Source organism: Nesoenas mayeri (genome assembly GCF_963082525.1).
Source record: "Nesoenas mayeri genome assembly, chromosome: 20".
In the NCBI taxonomy this organism is placed as follows: domain Eukaryota; kingdom Metazoa; phylum Chordata; class Aves; order Columbiformes; family Columbidae; genus Nesoenas; species Nesoenas mayeri.
This window is the reverse complement of record NC_137569.1, coordinates 1,943,146-1,963,274: the sequence shown is the minus strand read 5'-3', so window position 1 is coordinate 1,963,274 and position 20,129 is coordinate 1,943,146. Positions and strand designations below refer to the sequence as shown.

General features: G+C 40.7%; 1 protein-coding gene across 7 annotated transcripts in view; it reads left to right on the top strand.

The window, feature by feature from the left end:
• The window catches only part of USP32 (ubiquitin specific peptidase 32), a 52,423-nt gene extending 33,475 nt beyond the window's left edge, over positions 1–18,948 (top strand). For 2 of the 7 annotated variants that reach the window (XM_080357026.1, XM_080357024.1), the window contains exons 15-34: positions 184–324; positions 2,217–2,334; positions 4,503–4,657; positions 5,363–5,444; positions 5,696–5,770; positions 6,891–7,029; positions 7,315–7,420; positions 8,100–8,273; positions 8,567–8,741; positions 9,021–9,172; positions 9,690–9,801; positions 10,308–10,519; positions 11,618–11,802; positions 12,380–12,466; positions 13,070–13,190; positions 13,818–14,009; positions 14,554–14,842; positions 15,282–15,715; positions 16,048–16,140; positions 16,660–18,947. In XM_080357026.1, the coding sequence (XP_080213152.1) occupies positions 184–324; positions 2,217–2,334; positions 4,503–4,657; positions 5,363–5,444; positions 5,696–5,770; positions 6,891–7,029; positions 7,315–7,420; positions 8,100–8,273; positions 8,567–8,741; positions 9,021–9,172; positions 9,690–9,801; positions 10,308–10,519; positions 11,618–11,802; positions 12,380–12,466; positions 13,070–13,190; positions 13,818–14,009; positions 14,554–14,842; positions 15,282–15,715; positions 16,048–16,140; positions 16,660–16,833 (3,216 nt within the window). In that variant the 3' untranslated portion in view covers positions 16,834–18,947. Of the gene's footprint in view, positions 1–183; positions 325–2,216; positions 2,377–4,502; positions 4,658–5,362; positions 5,445–5,695; positions 5,771–6,890; positions 7,030–7,314; positions 7,421–8,099; positions 8,274–8,566; positions 8,742–9,020; positions 9,173–9,689; positions 9,802–10,307; positions 10,520–11,617; positions 11,803–12,379; positions 12,467–13,069; positions 13,191–13,817; positions 14,010–14,553; positions 14,843–15,281; positions 15,716–16,047; positions 16,141–16,659 lie in introns of those variants that run through there. The other 5 variants (XM_080357025.1, XM_080357021.1, XM_080357022.1 and 2 more) reach the window with 4 other exon arrangements.
• Positions 18,949–20,129: the final 1,181 nt, after the last annotated feature.

Here is a 20,129-nt window from a genome sequence, read left to right as displayed (position 1 = left end):
AGCTTTGAATCTGTTGGGTTTTTTCAGCTCGTGGCCTAGTTCTGAATTGACACTGCTTTGTCATATAACAAAGTTTTTTGTCTGATAATTAAACAGTGTTCTGCGTTTCTGAACTAAAATTCTTGTAGCTGTATACTGGTTTTTTTCCACTTGAGATTTGACAGAATCCCGTTTTCTTTCAAGGCTGCATCATTAACAATGGAGGGCGGAAGATTAAAGCGATCTCCACAGCTCGTTGAAGGAAAGGACTACGTAATGGTACCAGAACCCGTCTGGAGAGCACTTTACCATTGGTACGGAGCGAATCTGTCCCTGCCCAGGCCGGTACGTTGTGATTATAGACACTGTTGTCTTGCCGTAACCACTGAGAATAATAAGAACAACCTCATGTGTTCCCTCCTACCCGGGTCTGTTCCTAAGGTGGCATTTTCCCAGCTCGCTCTTCAAGACTTTTCATGTAGACCGTTGGTTTTGGATGAAGCGGGAGGTGACCATAGTAGATTTACCTTCTGCAGCCAACAGAAGTTTTGTTAAAAGAGGCAAAAAAAACCCTTTAAGAATTGAAATTCACTTTCTGTAACTAACACTAGTATTTTCTATATTAAAGCTGTAATGTCTTTAATTAAAATAATTTTGAGCACAATGCAGAATGTATTGCAGGATATAACTTTCACATGTGAAAGTGCTATAAATTAAATGGAATTGACTAAGTGGACTAATAATTAGCCTGTGTTATCCCAACGAGATATTTTTTTGGTTGCAGTTAAAACAGCAACAATATTTCTGAAAGAGAAGTGGTAATTATATAGCAATAGTCATTGTTAAATCATATAATTTACTCACAATTTATTGAGCTATCTCTCTTTCTCTGTGTAATACTGCAAAACGATTAACAGGTCATAATGATTTGGAGCTGGAGCTGGCATGCCTTGAATTATTAATGGTGAATTTATAAAAAAGTAGGCTGAGCTTAGAAGCAAGAAATATTGAAGTAATTTGCTCTGTTCACTTAGAGGCTTTGGAAACTTCCTTTAATTTGGATGTATTTATTCTATATAGTGGTTGGTTTATTCTATGTTGGGTGTTCTGCTATAGGAGCTACACTTAAAAAAGCTACTGAGGGGATTGGTTTTTTTTATGGTAGCAATAGAGATTCGGTGGTTGGTGTCACCGATATTCAGTGTCACAAATGAAAGAGAATTAGCAGTATGATTTTTGATGATTTGGTCTTTTAGCCATAGAACTGGCGATTATTTTACAGTGAAAAATCACTGGCTTCTGTTCCCCTCCTCCCACACGTTCTCCATGGAAACAAACACCTTTCATGATCCAGAAAAGGCCACATCTCTTTATGCACAGCACAAACTCATGTGCTTGAGATCTTTGCCACGGGGCCATTAGGCAAGAGACTTCTATCCAGAATGAGTTTTAGTTTGGGTATCCTGTCTGCAAAAGAAATATAACGTATATATCAACTTTAGCTTTTCAATCCATAATGAAGGGATGTTTCGACACTTGGTTACCTGAACACTTGAATCCGTGGATACGGGCACTTACAGTCCCAGTCTCACACCTGCAGTGGGGACTGCATGTTGGTTTTTTCCAGGACATGTCATCACTATTGGTTTTGTTGTAACTGAAGTTTGATACCGTGATACTTCAGTGCGTTATATTGCTTCTCACAGCTTCAGTTGGGTGTTTTCTTCTGCTTCACGTGGTCGCAAAAACAATGGACGTTCCTGCCATTTATACGTGTTTGTGTTTGGGAGGATCTGGACAGAAAAATATTTGTAGAAATGGTGACTGAAAAGCTGCAAGTTGCGTTCTGGGGTAATTTCAGCTTTTTTGGTCAACATATCAAAATGTCATTTTGAAGTATACACGGAGTAGAATTAATGAGGTTCATTGTAGATTCACATATATTTCAGGAATTATAAAAATGTTCTTTCTGTGGTGTTGTACAGGAAGCTGTGCTCCACTAAATAAGGTGTTTGCTTTTGACAGTCTGCAACTAATGAGCTTCAAAAAGTGCTTAGAAATCAGTCAATTGTTATTCCTGTGGATATTTGCTTAAGACCCCATAAGAAGTTCAGAAGATTTCTTGTCTCCTAGTAAAGCATGGTTCGCTTTTTTAACCATTACTTCTTGTTCTTATTGGGATTTTCTACATATTTGGAACAGCTGTGTCTCAAATGTGCTTTAAACACCTTTCCTAGGTGATCAAAAACAGCAAAACAAATGTGCCCGAACTGGAGTTATTTCCTCGGTACCTGCTCTTCCTGCGCCAGCAGCCGGCCGCTCGCACGCAGCAGTCCAACATCTGGGTCAATATGGGTATGATGAGCCTGAGAATGTTTCCTCAGCATTTACCTAGAGGTAACTTAAGAATGCAGCAAGAACGCGAGCACACAGTTTGGAAGCTGTAGGAGCTTGCTGCCGCTGTGCTTGTGCACCAGCTAATCACCCGTCAGGCACAATCAGCCTTTGGGAGACATTTCGAGGCTTTGCTCCGATTTTTCTCTTGAAAGGAAGAGGCGTGAGGGAGCGTTTGCAGTGAAATCAGTTAAGACGCGTAGTTATTACAAATAGATCGAGTTGACAGTGAGAAAGGAGGGTTGAAAGTTAGTTCCAGTTCGGGGCTGTGGGCAACCCCACCTCCCTACCTGCTTTGCAGGACAATGGAGGAGTTTGCCTGGGCTGATGAGGACTGGGTTAGGGAGCAGTCAGGCAATCTGGACATCCATAAATCCATGGGTCCGGATGGGATGCACCCGCGGGTGCTGAGGGAGCTGCCTGAGGTCATTGCTGGGCCGCTCTCCATTATCTTGGCCAAGTCTTGGGAAACGGGAGAGGTGCCTGAGGACTGGAGGAAAGCAAATGTCACTGCAGTCTTCACAAAGGGCAGGAAGGAGGACCCGGGTAGCTCTAGACCGATCAGCCTCACCTCCATCCCTGGGAAACTGATGGAACGACTTCTCCTTGGTGCCATCTCAAGGCGTATCAGGGATAAGAGGGTCATTAGGGGCAGTCAACATGGCTTCACCAAGGGGAAGTCGTGCTTGACCAACCTCATTGACTTTTGGTCTGAAGAAATACTTGTGGTTCACGTGTGTGTGTGTTTGGATACACGCAGATATACATCCACAGTAACGTGTGTCCAGAAATGGGTGCACCTGACTACTGAAAATTAAATCCTGTAGTGTCGCGAGTGTTAGCCTGTGTTTCAAAATGCAGATGCTCCATTTTTCACTGCTTCGGTAGACTCTAGAACTTGGTGTGCAGATAGCGGCTCCCTGCTTGATCAAGTTCCGCTACAGAAACTGCCTGCTGCCCAAATTAATTTTTCCTACTTGACCTAATGAAATGGAAACCGCTTTGTTTGGACATCTGAAAATGCCCAAATTCAGATAAAGAGAATCTTCTGATATGCCAAATTTGATCTTGATTTGGAATTATTTTGCTCTGCACTAATTTATTTGTCCAATCAGTTATTAATCTTTCTGAGTTTTCAAATATGCTTTCTTGCTGTAATCTTACAACTAATCCTCTGATCCCTAATCTCAGAAAATGCTTTTTTGTTTTCTTTAAAAAAAATGAGTACTTTGCTTGGTATAGTGAAGCAAAAGTGATGCTTTGCTGACTTAAAAGATGATTACAGTATAGTTTTACTCTCTTGTCAAATTGCATGTAATGTTGCGTCTTTTCATATGGTGCTATTTATTTTATTTTAATCTTTTGACAGTGAAAGTAGAACAATGTCACTTCTTTGGTTACTTAAGTAATGCAGTTGTGCAAATGGGTTTGGGTGTATAATAAAAGCTTTTCATGAATATGTTACAGACCTGTCTGTGAAAACTGGGAAACTTGCTAAGTTTAAACTGAAGAAGCTCAAAAACTAAAGCCTGTAAAGCTGGTCTTGTCTCTTTCAACCTGAGCTTGCGCCAATGTTTTATTTAAAGATGAATTCATAGTATAGAGAATAGGAACAAGCTCAACTGATGGAATTAGTTTGTGTTGCAAACATGAGATTATTGAAAAATTCTGGTGAAAATCCTCAGCATCTTCACAGAATGTGTTACGAGGAATTTAGTTTTGAAGAATACTTTGATTGTGAAGCTGCCAGGCTGGTTTCATCTGCACAGACCAGCATTCATCTCCACAGAAGAGCTGGAGCAGAGTCTCGCTGCTTCCAGGAGCAGCCAGGCTGGGTTTTTTGACCTTATTTTTTACTTACAATGTGCTCTCAAAAAGAAATTCCTCATGACATTTTCAAGTCCTTTACTTTGAGAATCACCGTTGTCTCTGATACTCTGTCTTTAAGAGCAAACAAGAATAGTCCAGTCCTTTAAAACTACTTTGAAATTATTTATTTCCTATTCGAAAATTGTTCCCCAACGATTCTTAGAAGTTTTGGTAAGACGGGAGGTAAATTTATTCTGGTTTCGGTTGGCCTGTGGGTATATACGTTATCTTTTACCCTTTTCTTGTGATTGTGAATCCAGGGAACGTACCTTCACCGAATGCTCCTTTAAAAAGGGTGTTGGCTTACACAGGCTGCTTCAGTCGAATGCAGACTATTAAAGAGATACACGAATATCTCTCCCAGAGGCTACGGATAAAAGAAGAAGATATGCGCCTCTGGTTATACAACAGTGAGGTAATGTCCATCTTATTTATTATTTTTATTAATCAGGTATTGGATGTTTATCGTACTCTTTTCTAGAAACTATTAAATACACACACACACAGGAAAAAGTGGACTTAAGTTTCCTTTGCCATTTAAGCGCCCAGGTAGGAAAACTCCTGCCACTTATTTTCTAGCAGTGAAATTTACATTTTGGTGTTACTGACCCAGAAAACTTATATTCTGTTTTCTTAGTAGCCTGACGAACGTTAAATTATCCTGTTGTGTATTTAAAAATTGGCAATTGGTCGACCTATTAAAAGACTCGATAGGAAGTGTCACAGAAACTGTTTTAAATAGAAACCAAAATAGATCCTCTGGCTGCCACGCGTGATGCTGCAGGCTCTGTTGGCACAGAAACCAGCAGCCGTCCAGGGGCTTCTCCAAGTGCGTATGTGAACAAATCACCATGAACAAGCAGAATGTGTTCCTCCAAATCATTAAGTGCATGTAATTCTCTCATTCTAAAGGAACACCACATAAACTTAGAGCGTTGAACTCAATGCTCCTGGAGGTCAGTGTACTACTGTATTTAATTAACATAGGTAGGAAACCAGTACTCATTATTGTGGAGAAATTGTTGATGCTGTTTTAATTTCATTGCTTTGAGATTAAAATATCCTCAGAGAATTTTAAATGTAAAAGTAATAACTACATGAAGTATTTTTTCCCCCACAGAACTATCTTACTTTGCTGGATGATGAAGATCACAGACTGGAGTATCTTAAAATCCAAGATGAGCAGCATTTAGTAATAGAAGGTATAAAGATGGCCTAGAATTGGTTTACACACTAGAGACAAATATTTTTGTATGAGTAGATACACGGTTAATTGTGTGTGGTACCCATTTCTGCAATTGCCCAAATTACACAAATATACAGGTCTACTGCCTAAACATTTTATTTTTGAAATTAAATATAGAAAATGATAATTAAACCTCTTGAGCTGTGTAAGCTCTCTGGAGAAAGGAACAAACAATTTAAAGAAATCTTATACCGTATCTCTTTCTAGTTCGAAACAAAGACATGAGCTGGCCAGAAGAGATGTCTTTTATAGCAAACAGCAGTAAAATAGACCGACATAAAGGTGAGTGTTTCCGTGTAGTAGTTGTACTATGATGAAAAGCAAAATCCAAGAGACTATATTATGTTAAAACAATTATTTTAATATTAGTGCTCTTAACTTAACAGAGGCAATGTAGGCTCACTGATGAACGAGGCGGGTGCCCTGGTGACAGGAGATACAGAGAAGGCAGAGTTACTGAACGCCGCCTTTGTCTCTGTCTGCTCTGCGGGGGCTGTCCTGAGGATCCCGCACCGCTGAGGCCCCAGAGGACGGCAGGACAATGAGGAGTTTGCCTGGGTTGATGAGGACTGGGTTAGGGAGCAGTCAGGCAATCTGGACATCCATAAATCCATGGGTCCGGATGGGATGCACCCACGGGTGCTGAGGGAGCTGCCTGAGGTCATTGCTGGGCCGCTCTCCATCATCTTGGCCAAGTCTTGGGAAGCGGGAGAGGTGCCTGAGGACTGGAGGAAAGCAAATGTCACTGCAGTCTTCACAAAGGGCAGGAAGGAGGACCCGGGTAACTCTAGACAGGTCAGCCTCACCTCCATCCCTGGGAAACTGATGGAACAACTTCTCCTTGGTGCCATCTCAAGGCATATCAAGGATAGCAGGGTCATTAGGGGCAGTCAACATGGTTTCACCAGTGCAGGTGATGATGGAGTGGAGCATCTCCCGTGTGAGGAAAGGCTGAGGGAGCTGGGGCTCTTCGGCTTGGAGAAGAGGAGACTGAGGGGTGACCTCATTAATGTTTACAGATACCTAAAGGGTGAGTGTCAGGAGGATGGAGCCAGGCTCTTCTCGGTGACAACCAATGACAGGAAAAGGGGTAATGGGTACAAACTGGAACACAAGAGGTTCCGCTTAAATTTGAGAAGAAACCTGAAAATAGTTTGTATGGGTTATACTGATATCCACAGTCGATTGGATCTACCGAAATGCCTCTGTTTCTGTTAACTTGAGTTGAGAACATAGTTTTTTTTAACAGGTTGGACCTGTTGCATCTGTGGTTCCTGTAGTCTTGTAACTGGGAGCAGGATAAACTGAACTGGTTACTGTGAAAAGGTCGTGTTCTTTACTGATACACTATTCTGAATTCTTCACCTTGGCACAACTGTTATGATTGTTTTCTTTGTCTCAGTTCCTACTGAAAAGGGTGCTACTGGATTAAGCAACCTGGGGAACACATGTTTCATGAACTCCAGTATCCAGTGCGTCAGTAACACCCAACCGCTCACTCGGTATTTCATCTCAGGAAGACATCTTTATGAACTTAACAGGTAATCTTCTGTCTGAGACCGTTGGCATTTTAAATGCTGTAACATTTCTTTAAAATGAGCTCCAGCTTTCAGAAGTAGACAGGGCGAATAAATCCTTTGAAGTTCAGTGTTACCAACCATCATTTATACAGCAGATACTAGATTAGATACACAAAAGTATGAACCGCTTTTGTTCCTGAGAGAGCTAAAACAGTTCAGCAAGAAGCCTTTGCACATCCCTGCATATCCCCATGCTTGAACTTTATTTAAATTTCACTATGATATTAATTACTTTATGATTTCTAGGACAAATCCAATAGGAATGAAAGGACACATGGCCAAGTGCTATGGGGATTTGGTGCAGGAGCTGTGGAGTGGAACTCAGAAGAATATAGCACCGTTAAAGCTGCGGGTAGGTTACTTAGAGGTGGAAAGCAAGAATTTCTTCGGATAACAGAAATCTTTTAATGCACTTTTTCCTGATTTTACCTGCATTGTAGTGTTTCTGGGACTCAGTACCTCCTGCAGAGAAAGAGGGGAAACTTTGGACATACATGTCAAGTGTTAGAAGTTGGCTGAGAGGCCAGTGACCATATCCTGGGCATCAGTCATCACCTGCCTTACTCCTGACTGGTCACAGAATTTGCTTTTTGCCTGCAAGGAATGTCGGGGAGTGTTCAGGAAAGGGCTGTGCAGGGACAAGAGGCACATCTAGGGTGGGAGGACAAGAGGCACATCTAGGGTGGGGGGACAAGAGGCACATCTGGAGGAGGCCAGAGCTCAGCAGGGCTGGTACTCAGGACCTGAGCGGCTTTCTGGGGAATATAATAATGGTTCAGTGCTTGTAAGGTCAAAGGAGTTACTGATATGAATCAGGGATTATGATATAAAATGTGGCTTTTATAGCCTTGTTAGGGACAGAAGATCATGGATTTGCCTGCAAATCGTCTTTTGTTCTGAAAGAATCAGGGGTTTAGCAATTGAATTTGTGCTCGTTGACAGCATGAGTCTTGGCTGCAATATTTTGATTTATTGTTACGACTTTTGTTACATGATGTAAAATTAACTTTCTGGCTTTTTTTTTTTTATAGTGGACAATAGCAAAATATGCTCCAAGATTTAATGGTTTTCAACAGCAAGACTCACAGGAGCTTCTGGCTTTTCTTTTGGATGGTCTTCACGAAGATTTGAACAGAGTTCATGACAAGCCGTATGTTGAACTGAAAGACAGCGATGGTCGACCAGACTGGGAGGTGGCAGCAGAGGTATATGGGTTAACAGTTTTGAGTTTGGGGTTGGTTTGTTTGCTAATGGGTCCTTTCAGAAGTACTTTAAATTGTGTCATACCTTGATTATTGTGTAAATTGAAATTTTCTTTACTCATGTTGAAATGAAATACTTCCGATTTATTAGAAATTGGTAAGCAACTTCTATGGAAATAACTTGACTTCCATGGGTTGATGAAGCTTTGGAGGTCTCACAGCGTATCCTCCTGTAGTTTCAGCAAGTAGCCTTCAGTTTCTAACTTTGCGTTGTGGTTTTTTGTACTTCATTTTAGGCCTGGGAAAACCATTTGAGAAGAAATAGATCCATTGTTGTAGATTTATTTCATGGGCAGCTGAAGTCACAAGTCAAATGTAAAACTTGCGGACATATAAGCGTTAGATTTGACCCTTTTAATTTTTTATCCTTGCCTTTGCCAATGGACAGCTACATGCACCTAGAAATCACAGGTGAGTAGGAGTGTTTCACTCTGTAACTTGTCAGGGCTAAAATAATTGTGTATGTAGAACAGATCTTCAACAACTATATAAAAATCCAGATTTTGTGTTAGCAGTTACACTTAAAAATAGTATAACTGTTTTAATATACTGCAGTATAGGAATTTTCATTGGAATGCAGTTAAATGAAAATAAACCCTTTAAAAACAGAGCATAGATGGCCCATTTTCAGTCTTGACCGAAGGACTTTCCTGATTTGCTGACCTGTGTGTTTCTTTTCCCTGTTTAAAGTAATTAAATTAGATGGTACTACTCCTGTTCGGTATGGCCTGAGATTGAACATGGATGAAAAGTATACGGGTTTGAAAAAACAGTTAAGCGAACTCTGTGGGCTAAAACCAGAACAGATTCTGCTTGCAGAAGTGCACAGCTCCAACATAAAGGTAAGAGGAAGAAAGATTAATCATTACTGCAACATCCTTTTCATGTTTTTGTTTGTCAACCAAGTTATATCTCTGTAGGAACTTTTATTTCATTCTTAAACTGTAGTAAAGCTTGCTTTAAATAGATATAAAATCAAAGTAAACAACCAAAATAGACCACTTATAAACAAAATTAATAGTGATGTAGAAGCATGCAGAAGTTTAAATGAATTGAGTACTAATGATATTTTTAGGAAGAAAAAGGCAAAAACCATCTTGAGGTAATAAATCTCAAGTTAGAGTGCTCTGAGTTGAAACGCTGTCAGGATGTTGCAGGTGTAAGTAATGATCGATGTCAGTGTGTGCGTATATGTATATGAAATTATTTTTGCTGTCATTGACTAGGATTAAAACTGCTTATAAGTGGGAAGGGAAAGGTGATGAGCTGATAGACACACTGTTTTCAAAAGAACAAAACGTTCGGAGTCACAGACAGAAGTATATACATGACTCACTAGCTTTCCCTTTTTTATTGAAGAACTTTCCTCAAGACAACCAGAAAGTCCGGTTATCAGTGAGTGGGTTTTTGTGTGCGTTTGAAATTCCAATTCCAGGATCCCCTACATCAGCTTCAAGTCCCGTGCAGACAGGTAAAACAAGAACGTATTTATTTTCTTATTCATTTAAAATGCTTAGATACTGGAGAACGTCAAGAGAAAACCTAAATTCTTAGTAGTGAGTATCGGTGAGGATTAAAGAAAAGACAAATAAGTTCTAGTTCTTATCCACAGAGAATCTGCGAGCAGTCTCAGTGTCTGCTGATGGTCTGTGATTGCTGTATAATTATTTTAGTTAAAGACTCTGCAAAGAAACACGCAAAGTATTTTATTACTTGTGGATTGGCTTTAAGGCAAGACATGTAAAACATTGGAAGCATGGGTTTGGTTTTATTGATTGTGGTTTCATATATGGGCTGTAAACACCGGCTGTTCTTTGCTTTTGCGTGATCTGATTTTGCAAGGTTGCGGGCAAATAAAAGGTTAGATCTTGGTCTTGAGGAGAGTAGAAGATATTTAATGAAGTGTATAGAACAGAACAGAAAGGATAAATCAGTTCTGGTTACTGTAGATAATTGAGAATGTAACTGTGTCTACAGATGTCTCAACTGGGCCATCATCTAATGGAGCACCCAACATCATCATGAATGGGGACCTTCCCAAACCAACCCTGATTCCCAATGGAATGCCAAATACTGTAGTGCGATGTGGGACAGAGCGTAACGTCGCCGGCTGGGCTCTCAACGGCCACGTGCCCTCGCTCGCTGACAGCCCGTGTACGGGGTATATCATTGCAGTCCACAGAAAAATGGTTGGTAGCTTGCATTTCTTATAAATTGTTTGCATAACGCGCTTTGAGAGAACGTCAGTGAGGATTTTTTTTCCGTCCATATGATAAATTAATCTTTAATTCTTAAGAAGAGGGGTCATAAATACATTTCCCTCCTAAGTGAGTGCCAAGTTCTACAGAAACACAGCTCGTGTAGCTTTAAATCATAATGTCTGATGTTGGTGTATTTTTCTTCCCCTAGTACTGCCATGCTTCCCAGTTCTTTAATGCCGAGATGCATACTTGGGCGTTCACGAACTCCCTGATTAAATGTTCCAGATTCTTTGAGCAGAAAAAAAATCTGAGCTACGAGAAATGCATTTTTTTTCCCATTATGTGGAAAAGCTTTATTTCTTACACGGGAACAGAGTGAAGATACAGTGTACATTCTTGGGTCATTCTCTTGGCATGAACTACTCTTTGTAAAAGCATCTGTAGTGAAGCTGAACTCTAAATGTCAAAGCGGGGGGACCGAACACCTCAAATAGCCTCGTGCTCTGTGTGCACTGTGTCCAGACTTGGTTCTGTCGGCATTTAGAGCCCGGTGGATGTGGGCCAGGAGGCCATTTGACTCCCATCTTTACTGTCTGGTTTATTCTCTCAAGCAGTGGCCACTCACCACTGTTAGCACCGTTCTCTTGATTCAAAGTTTGCAGCATCTCTTAGGTGATTGGCATAATGCTTCTAAGCCATTACAAGCTGCTGGTTGTACGGCAAGTTGTTTGTGGAAGCAATTGCAGGGATCCACGCTTGTCATTGTCAAAAATCCCGTTTATGGAAAGGGTTAATTGTGTAAAGCCTATGCAAGGGAGTAGCCGTTTGCTGTACCTCGGCGTCATTAAGTTGACATATAACATGAAGTTTTCATATAACATGAAAAAGTTTTCAAGTCAATGATAAAAATTTACAGTATTTAATATTGGGGAAAAAATGCTGAAGTAGAGTACTCTTAGTAGAATTAATGGTTTGTTTTAATTGCCAAAGTCTGAAATAAGTAACAAGGTCAGCATCCTGGTAATCATGGTGACATGCATTAATGCACGCTTACATCTGCGTCATTCTTTTATTTCACATATGCAGATGCGGACAGAGCTGTATTTTCTTTCATCTCAGAAGAACCGGCCTAGTCTCTTTGGAATGCCGCTAATCGTTCCGTGCACGGTTCACACACGGAAGAAAGATCTATATGATGCCGTGTGGATCCAGGTGTCGCGGCTCGCCAGCCCCCTCCCGCCACAGGAGGCCAGTAACCACGCACAGGACTGGTGAGTGCGGCACCTCCGCCTCTGGCCTTCACACAGCGACCTTCGCTTGCCTACGAGATTTCCAACTACATTCACCTTTATCAGTCTTGACTCCTTGTAATACCTCTGTTTAATGAACCTGTGCTTTTTAATGTATAATTAAGCTTTGAATGTCAACAACTTTAGGAATGATTGTGTGCGCTTGTACCCCAAATGCTTTCTGCCTGCGGATTCCATTTAGCGGGTTATTTTTGGAAGAAGTCATTTCAGTGTCCTGCAATTTAATAATGGCAATAATTAAAAATAACTTCTAATCCTTTTAAGTGCACTTAAATATAGTATAGCTTCTAGCTGTACTTAAAGGTTGGCTTTACACAAATTGGCTGACTCATTCTCATCCAGTGACTGATAATGAAGTATATCTGGCAAATTTCGGTGATACAAAGGCAGGTCTTGTTTTAGTAGCTTAATCCCATCAAAATTACAATTTGGAGAGGGTTTTCGGTGTTTTTTTGAAGTGAACATAGCAAGCATAGTGAAGGAAGGTAATTGGCAGTCTGAGTGCTCATGTCTCATGTTGCGTTCTCTTCCGTTTCAGTGACGACAGCATGGGGTACCAGTATCCCTTCACCCTCAGGGTCGTCCAGAAGGATGGAAATTCTTGTGCTTGGTGTCCATGGTACAGGTAAATGGTGCTTTTTAGACTTAAGGAGAGGAATCAGTGCAGCAGAAAGGTGATATATGGTAATGGCTTTGTGCTGCGTTTCAGATTTCTGAGGTAATATCAAACAAAAAGAATCTAGAATCTAATTTAACCAAAGCTCTCACGTGGCAGTTTTTCACTGCAGTGTGGCTTTCCTGACCTGGAGAGCCGAAAGCTCTGCTGACACAGAAACTTGAGATTTGGAGACAGACGTGAGATTATCAAAAACCCTCCTAACCTGCCGCAATGTTCTGTGTGCATGTGTGTGTATATGTATATGCAGGCACATACATGTCCATAGTTGGATGATGTAAATCATCTACCCTTGCTAGTTCCCGTGACATTTGAGGAGTGACAATTAAAATGGACAGTAAGAAATCCACCCTGGAAGCATGCTTGGAATTTTCCCTAAACAAAGATATACTGTGGAAAATTCCAGATCCTTGCTGGAAGGAACTCACTGAAGACAAGACCTGGACTTTGAGGGTGCATATGTTATGAAATAAGGAGCAGAGCTGGAGCGTGAAGTAATGTCAGACTTACTTATTAGACAGTTTACTCACCACACATAATGTTTTTATGTAGATTTTGCCGTGGCTGTAAGATTGAGTGCACGGAAGATCGAGCTTGTGTTGGGAACGCGTACATTGCCGTGGACTGGGACCCAACTGCACTCCATCTGCGCTACCAGACGTCGCAAGAACGGGTACAATTTCAGCGTAAACCTTTTGTTGTTTGTTAATAGCTCTGAAGCAAAACCCATTTCACCACTTTTTCTTAATTGGATGCTTCTTTTGTCCATTTTCTGTTAAACTGAACTCAGTAGTCATCGAACAGTATATTCTAGATAAATTAATGTCTTAATGTTAGACCTCTGGCATGACCATGAAGTGGAAGGGAAGCTTTTAAGAAACCACAGCAGTGTATTTTCTGTCTGTTGTGAGTTGTTTTTGATCGAGCCTCCACAATATATTACAAAATATGTTAATTTGATAAATTTTCTAAGCACACCAGTGCTATAAACAGTTATGTGCATCAAAATACGTATCTAAAGATAAAGCTATAGCTGAGTTAAGCTAGAATAGCTGTTCAAACTTGTGAGTTGAATCTATAAGTCTGTTTTGTAATCAGAACCCAAGAATAGGGCCAGTGCATGATTCGTATGGCTGCCTCTTCATAATTGAAGTAAAATTTCTACTAGAACTTAGTGCATCTAGTTTTTATCTATAATCCTAAAAAACTATGTGCTGCTATTTGTACAACACTGAACAGAGCCTTCCTCCGAGCAGTTCGTATATGTTTCCAAGTCAGATACAGTTTTATTTCCCTTCAGATTGTAGAGGAACACGAAAGTGTTGAGCAAAGCCGCCGAGCGCAAGCAGAGCCCATCAATCTGGACAGTTGTCTCAGAGCCTTCACCAGTGAGGAGGAGCTGGGCGAGGATGAGATGTATTACTGCTCCAAGTGCAAGACCCACTGTCTGGCCACCAAAAAACTGGATCTTTGGAGACTTCCCCCTATTTTGGTATGATCTTGTGTAATTTACAGCAACAAAACTGCATTGATCACAGATGTGAGTTGCTGTGTATGTCTCCTTGTTCTGAATAAGAAAATCTGCTTTTGTTCAGTCTCAGGAGCGGCATTGCCTTAGTTTGCTGCGTGCATTTCTGTAATGCAGGCGACTAGAACAAACCTCAGATCCTTTTGAATCTTTTTAGCTGATAAATTGCAGGAAATGGTGTTTGCAGTCAGTGTCACCTGTTCTGACACGGAGTTCACCCTTAGGAGCTCTTGCTGGTAACATGATCTTTTGTCTGGTTGTATCACACCTGCATTTGTCGCTTTCCCAATTTGGTAGGTTATTCAAAACACAGATCGGTTCCCCCATCAGAATATTAGTTCCTGTTTGATTCCAAAATCTAAATTGTCACATACAGCATTGTTACAGGGTTTTTTATTAGCATATGATAGAACTTGTTTGCTTTGTGTAAAACTATTTTTAAACAGTGGGATTATTCACTGTGATGTAATTGTCCTCCTTTAATTTTCTCTGACATCTCTCTCCTTAGATCATTCACCTGAAAAGATTTCAGTTCGTAAATGGCCGCTGGATAAAATCTCAGAAAATTGTTAAATTCCCCAGAGAAAATTTTGACCCAAGTGCCTTTTTGGTACAAAGGGACCCAAGTCATTTGCAAAGAAAGCAGCTCCTGCTCCCGGCTGAGAGTCCTGAACCACGGGCTCCCGCGGGGGAGCCGAGGAAAACAGACCTGCCGATCACCTACGCAGCAGGAGAGGGAGACACGCTCAACAGGAGCCCGTCCTCCCTCAGCACTACTGTCTTGAATAATATCAAAGGTAGGTCACAATGAGGGAAAATTCCAGTGAATACTGACATGTGGAAGGGGAAAAAAAATCTATTATGAGCAACATTTTAATGTTTCTTCTGCTACAGAGCTAGACTTATTTTGAAACACTCTTTTCTGGTGTGTTTGCCCTGGAAATCTTAGTGAAGATATAACAAAAATTAAAAAGAAAAGGTACTCAGTGACGACAGGTGTTGGCACTGTCTGCTTGTGTAAGTGGCTGCGTTAAGAGTGAGGAACGTGCTTCTGCATACAAAGGTTAAGTTTCAGTTTATAGGTGTATGTATACATGTGCACAAAGATATCGATACATACTACCCATAGTGAAACAGTGGGTTTTAATGTTTGGTTATTCAAAAAAGCACTTTTAAAGAAAGAAATCTAGACTAAGTGTTTACTTATCTTAGTAGTCCATGTGTTTTCTGGTTTAGCATCTCCGTCTCTGGGGAGGAAGAGTGGAGCCAGCTGTCCTTCAAGTAAAACCAGTAGCCCAAATAGTAGCCCAAGGACTTTAGGAAGAGGTAAAGGGCGTCTGCGGCTGCCGCAGCTGGGGAAAAACAAACTGTCAAGTAGCAAAGAAAATTTGGATGCAAGTAAAGAGAACGGTACAGACCAGGAGCAGAGGATTTCCTCTGAGCAAGGTGACACTCTGACCAGAGGGCAGAGCTTGGGCGGTAGCCAGAGTGAACTGTTCACTGCTCAGGACAGCGAGGTGACCCTGGCCAACGGATACATCTGTGAGCAGAACACCTACAGCAACGGCAGCATCAACGGGCAGATCGAGAACCACAGCGAGGACGATATCGCCAATGACCAAAGAGACGACTTGTGTGTTAACCCTATTTACAATCTATATGCAATTTCGGTAAGTTCATTTTTTGTATCAGTGAGCTGTGTGGCATTGTTTGGACTACATGCATTCACTCTGTTGTTTTCATTACAAAAAGTATGAATCTATTGAGAAGGAGAACAAAGTAGAGCCATTGTCAGCAAAATACAACTGAGTACAACTGAAAAGTGTATCTGCACGTAATGTCTTTTCTGCTTGAGCATATAAGCTTAGTCAGCTCCCAATGTATAGATTGTCATGAACCATTGTCACTCACTTGAAGATCCTGAATGTGTGAATCATTCATTCTTTGAATTCTGAGTTTTGATATTTGATCCAGAATTTATTTTCTTCTTTGTTTTCTTCAGTGCCATTCAGGAATTATGGGAGGGGGTCATTATGTCACTTATGCCAAAAACCCGAACAACAAGTGGTACTGCTACAATGACAGTAGCTGTAAGGTAAAGCATTTGCTTTTGTGGCAAATAATTTTCATCTTTGTTACCTAGAGCCAAAGAAATGAGAACCATTCTTTGAAATCCTGAGCATCTCAAATGTCGCATTCGATAAATATTAAAATTCTTAACTGAAACTGTAGATGAGTTTATTTTCCGGTTAACATCTGTTCATCAGCTGCTACCATGGCTAAGGAAAGATGCTTATTTTGTACAAAGATAGAAAAATTACTAAAAATGGAAGCTTGAGAGTGTTGTTTCATGATGCTGGCAGTTTTGCGTTCAATTCCCAAATAATTAAGTTCCAACATTTCTAAGTGTGCATGTTTATCACTATAAAATGTGTACTTTTCAAGTAAATAATGGAGGCTGATAACTGTAATAAGGGAGACAAGAAATGCGATTCTTCTTGTAAATAGCCAGTTAAAAACACTGTTTCTAGGGCAATTGTGTGTATTTTAAGCTCAGAGACAGCAACACAATTGTCCCGTTGGGTATTTCAGACGGTGGTTTTCTCTGTTGCAGGAATTGCATCCCGATGAAATCGACACCGACTCTGCCTACATTCTTTTCTACGAGCAGCAGGGGGTAGACTATGCACAATTTCTGCCAAAGATCGACGGCAAGAAGATGGCAGACACGAGCAGCATGGACGAGGATTTCGAGTCGGACTATAAGAAATACTGCGTTTTGCAGTGAGCAGATAACCTTGCGGGGGCTGTTCTGACAGTGTGAGGGATGATATCCTGCAACTTGCTTTTGGCGCAAATGTTCTTGAAACAGATAACTTAAGTGTAGTTATTGTACCCGGTGATCTGAAAGCACAAAAGGAAAACCCTAATTAAATAGAAGTTAATATAAAGATAGTATTGTTTTGTTCTGTTATCTCACTACATGCTCTAAACATTTCTGATGTCAGACATCAGGCTGAGACTGCCATTGGCCTTTAAACAAAATGGTTTGAGAAAAGCCAACTAGGACCAAATAAGAGCTAAATTAAATAGTCCAAGTAAGAGCTAAACGAAGTAGTGTAGAGTTTACCAACCGTTCTAACAAACCCCTAAGGTTCTCTTTAGGTTTAAGATAACGGGGAAAATAAAAATTGTAGTGTTGTCTTTGGACAACATGATATTGCTACCTCCTTTTTCCTGCAGTTTTATTGCATTTTATTGGCAAAACAGGGAAAGAAAGAGAATGAGAAGTGCACAAATGGAAAGAATTATCATCAAGAGTAGAAGTTTCCAGTTTTGCCACCACTAATGTGTGTCGGTTGCTTTCTTTCTGTATGTTGGGAGCACAACCAAATCATCATTTGAGGAGAGATTAACTTCTACACTTGAATGGCTTATGATAATGGTTTTCTCCATGTGTTGGCTGTGTAGATCAACATATTTCAGGAACAGCTTTTCTGCCTGGAGAGAGTCATCTCAACCTTCTGAGATGCCTCCCAGAGAAACTTCAGGTTGAAGAGAGCAGTTGTGGTTACACGAGCGTATCTTAAACGTGCACATTGCACGAGGTGTTCCCAGCTTTCGGAAGGAAAGATGCTTGAGCTGATGTTTCATGACTGGTGTTGCTTTTGAATTTGCACTTTTAAAAAGTCGTATAATTGAATTCGAAACCATAGTTTGTTTTTTGTTGTTGTAAGGGCTCTGGAGTGAATGGCTGTGAATTATCCACTGTGTATTTCAACCGAATACGAAGCTGTGGCTGTCGGGTAGCTGTCGTAGCATTCATGGATGGTTTGTTTAGCGGTTTCATCATTTAATGGAGTTGCTTTTTTTCAGAATTTGGTTGCCTTTTCAAATCCTCTTTTTTTGCAGCAGGTTATTTCTATACTTGCAATTAAACCGGAATTGCTTTCCCTGCCCTCGCAACATGCTCTTTGAAGCCGATGGGCTCATTGCATGAAGGAAAGCATGGCCGAGTCTTGGCAGACACTGGAAAAAAGATTCCTTTAAACCTTTTCCGTGTTAAATTGTTTGCATATCTGAATGACGAGACAAGTTTCACTCTTTCGGGCATTTGTTCTTCATCTGAGTCTTAAGGAGCTCACTCATTTTGCCGTATGTCATCTTCCAAATTCTTTAGATGTGTTTATCTTCACTAACAAAATCGATGCTTACGTGGTTGATCTCTGAAATAGAAGTTTGGATTCATTTTAACGTGGTTTACGAGAATGCCCAACCTACCGATAGGTTGATAATTTCCAGTTGTATCCATTGAGGAGGTTCTCGCAGCTGCTCTCGCTGCCCGTGCTGGGGCAGATCCCCCCGTGCCTCTGGTGGAGGTCGCGCCGCAGCAGATCAGCTCCAGAACAAGCGGTGTCCTGCTTGGGAAGTGTCGCTCCCATCCTACATGGGCTTTTATCTTTAAAATGGTCTGAACATTGACACTGAAGCGAAGCAAACCTGACTCGTGGATTTCTAGGTTAGAAGCTTTTTCAATACCCGTTTGTCTACTCCTCCCTACGCAAACTCCATGAAAAGTGAAAGATTTTCAACGGATTTACTTTAAAATGTTTTATTTAAGCAGGTAGCACAATCTACTAATGTTATTTGATCTTCTGTGTTTGTTATATTGGTTGTAATTAATTTTTTAAATTAAATTAATTCATGAATTAGTAGTAAATTTATTAAGTTAACTATTAACTACATTCACTTTGTAAATTATTGTATAAAACTTATTGACAATGCACTGACTTTAGAAAGATGTTAATGTACATAAATACCTTGTAAATAAAATAGTGTTGATGTACTGGAATATGAGCTGTATTAAAAAAAAAAGGTATCGGTAATTGTATATGGAGTGAACCTGTTTATCTGTAACTATATTATTCAAACAAATTAAATACTGTGGATGCAGATGAAGTGTCACTTCTTGTCAGTTAATTTTTATTAGCTGGGTTCCTGCTTTGCAGGTTCTGTACTGTTTTCATGAAGCTTGAATGGATTCGTCAGTCCTAATGATGTGATGAACGTGTGAGCGAGCAACAGCAGTTTGTCCAGCACAGCACTAGTTCTAAGTGCCGAGATATTGCAGCTCTTTTAAGTTTTGGGTTTAAGTTATTTTAGTTTTCTTCTAGAATGTTTTCCATTCATGATGTATGTCTGTTGATATTATTTTAATGTGTGGCTCGGTTAATGAGGACTGTGTTAGGGAGCAGTTAGGCAATCTGGACATCCATAAATCCACGGGTCTGGATGGGATGCACCCATGGGGTTGTGGAGTCTCCTTCTCTGCAGACATTCCAACCCGCCTGGACACCTTCCTGTGTAACCTCATCTGGGTGTTCCTGCTCCATGGGGGGATTGCACTGGATGAGCTTTCCAGGTCCCTTCAACCCCTGACACTCTGGGATTCTGTGGTTTTAGATGTATCCTGCTGGGTTCTAGTTGATGCCAGACTTAAGGTTGACAAAGTGCAAAGTCAAAGGCAAAAATCTCTCATGTAGTCACTGGAGGGATAACAACTCTGAGACGGTCTACAGGAACAAGGCCAAAATTGATCTTGCTGTTGCTTGGACATGTGCACTTGCAGATCAGTTGCAATTCAGAAGTAAAATCAAACTTCAGAGTGAATCCAGTTGTTGGTTTGTGGGATTTCTGAGAAGAAAGGAAACTGTGACTCCAGGAGCTCTGTTCAGCAGCCGCTACCAGAACTGTATATATGTCTGAAACTCCTCTGCTGTTTACCAAAGATAGGTTTGATATTTTTGCAGTTGAATCCCTGTTCAGTACTGCTGTTCATAGTCATGATACTTGGAAAACAATCCATTTCCAAAGCAAGTGAATCATGATCCCTTAGGGATGCGAAGGTTCAGCTCTCGGAAGCGATGCCTTTGGAACACGGATCTGAAGGTACTTTCTGTACAGGCTGGTGTGCTGCTGATCTTCACGTATTCCATTCTTGATTGTATATGGTGCTGAGACATTTCCTCTGAGCAGACACTGCCTGTATGAAACTACAATTGTAGTCATGCTTTTTTCCAAAAA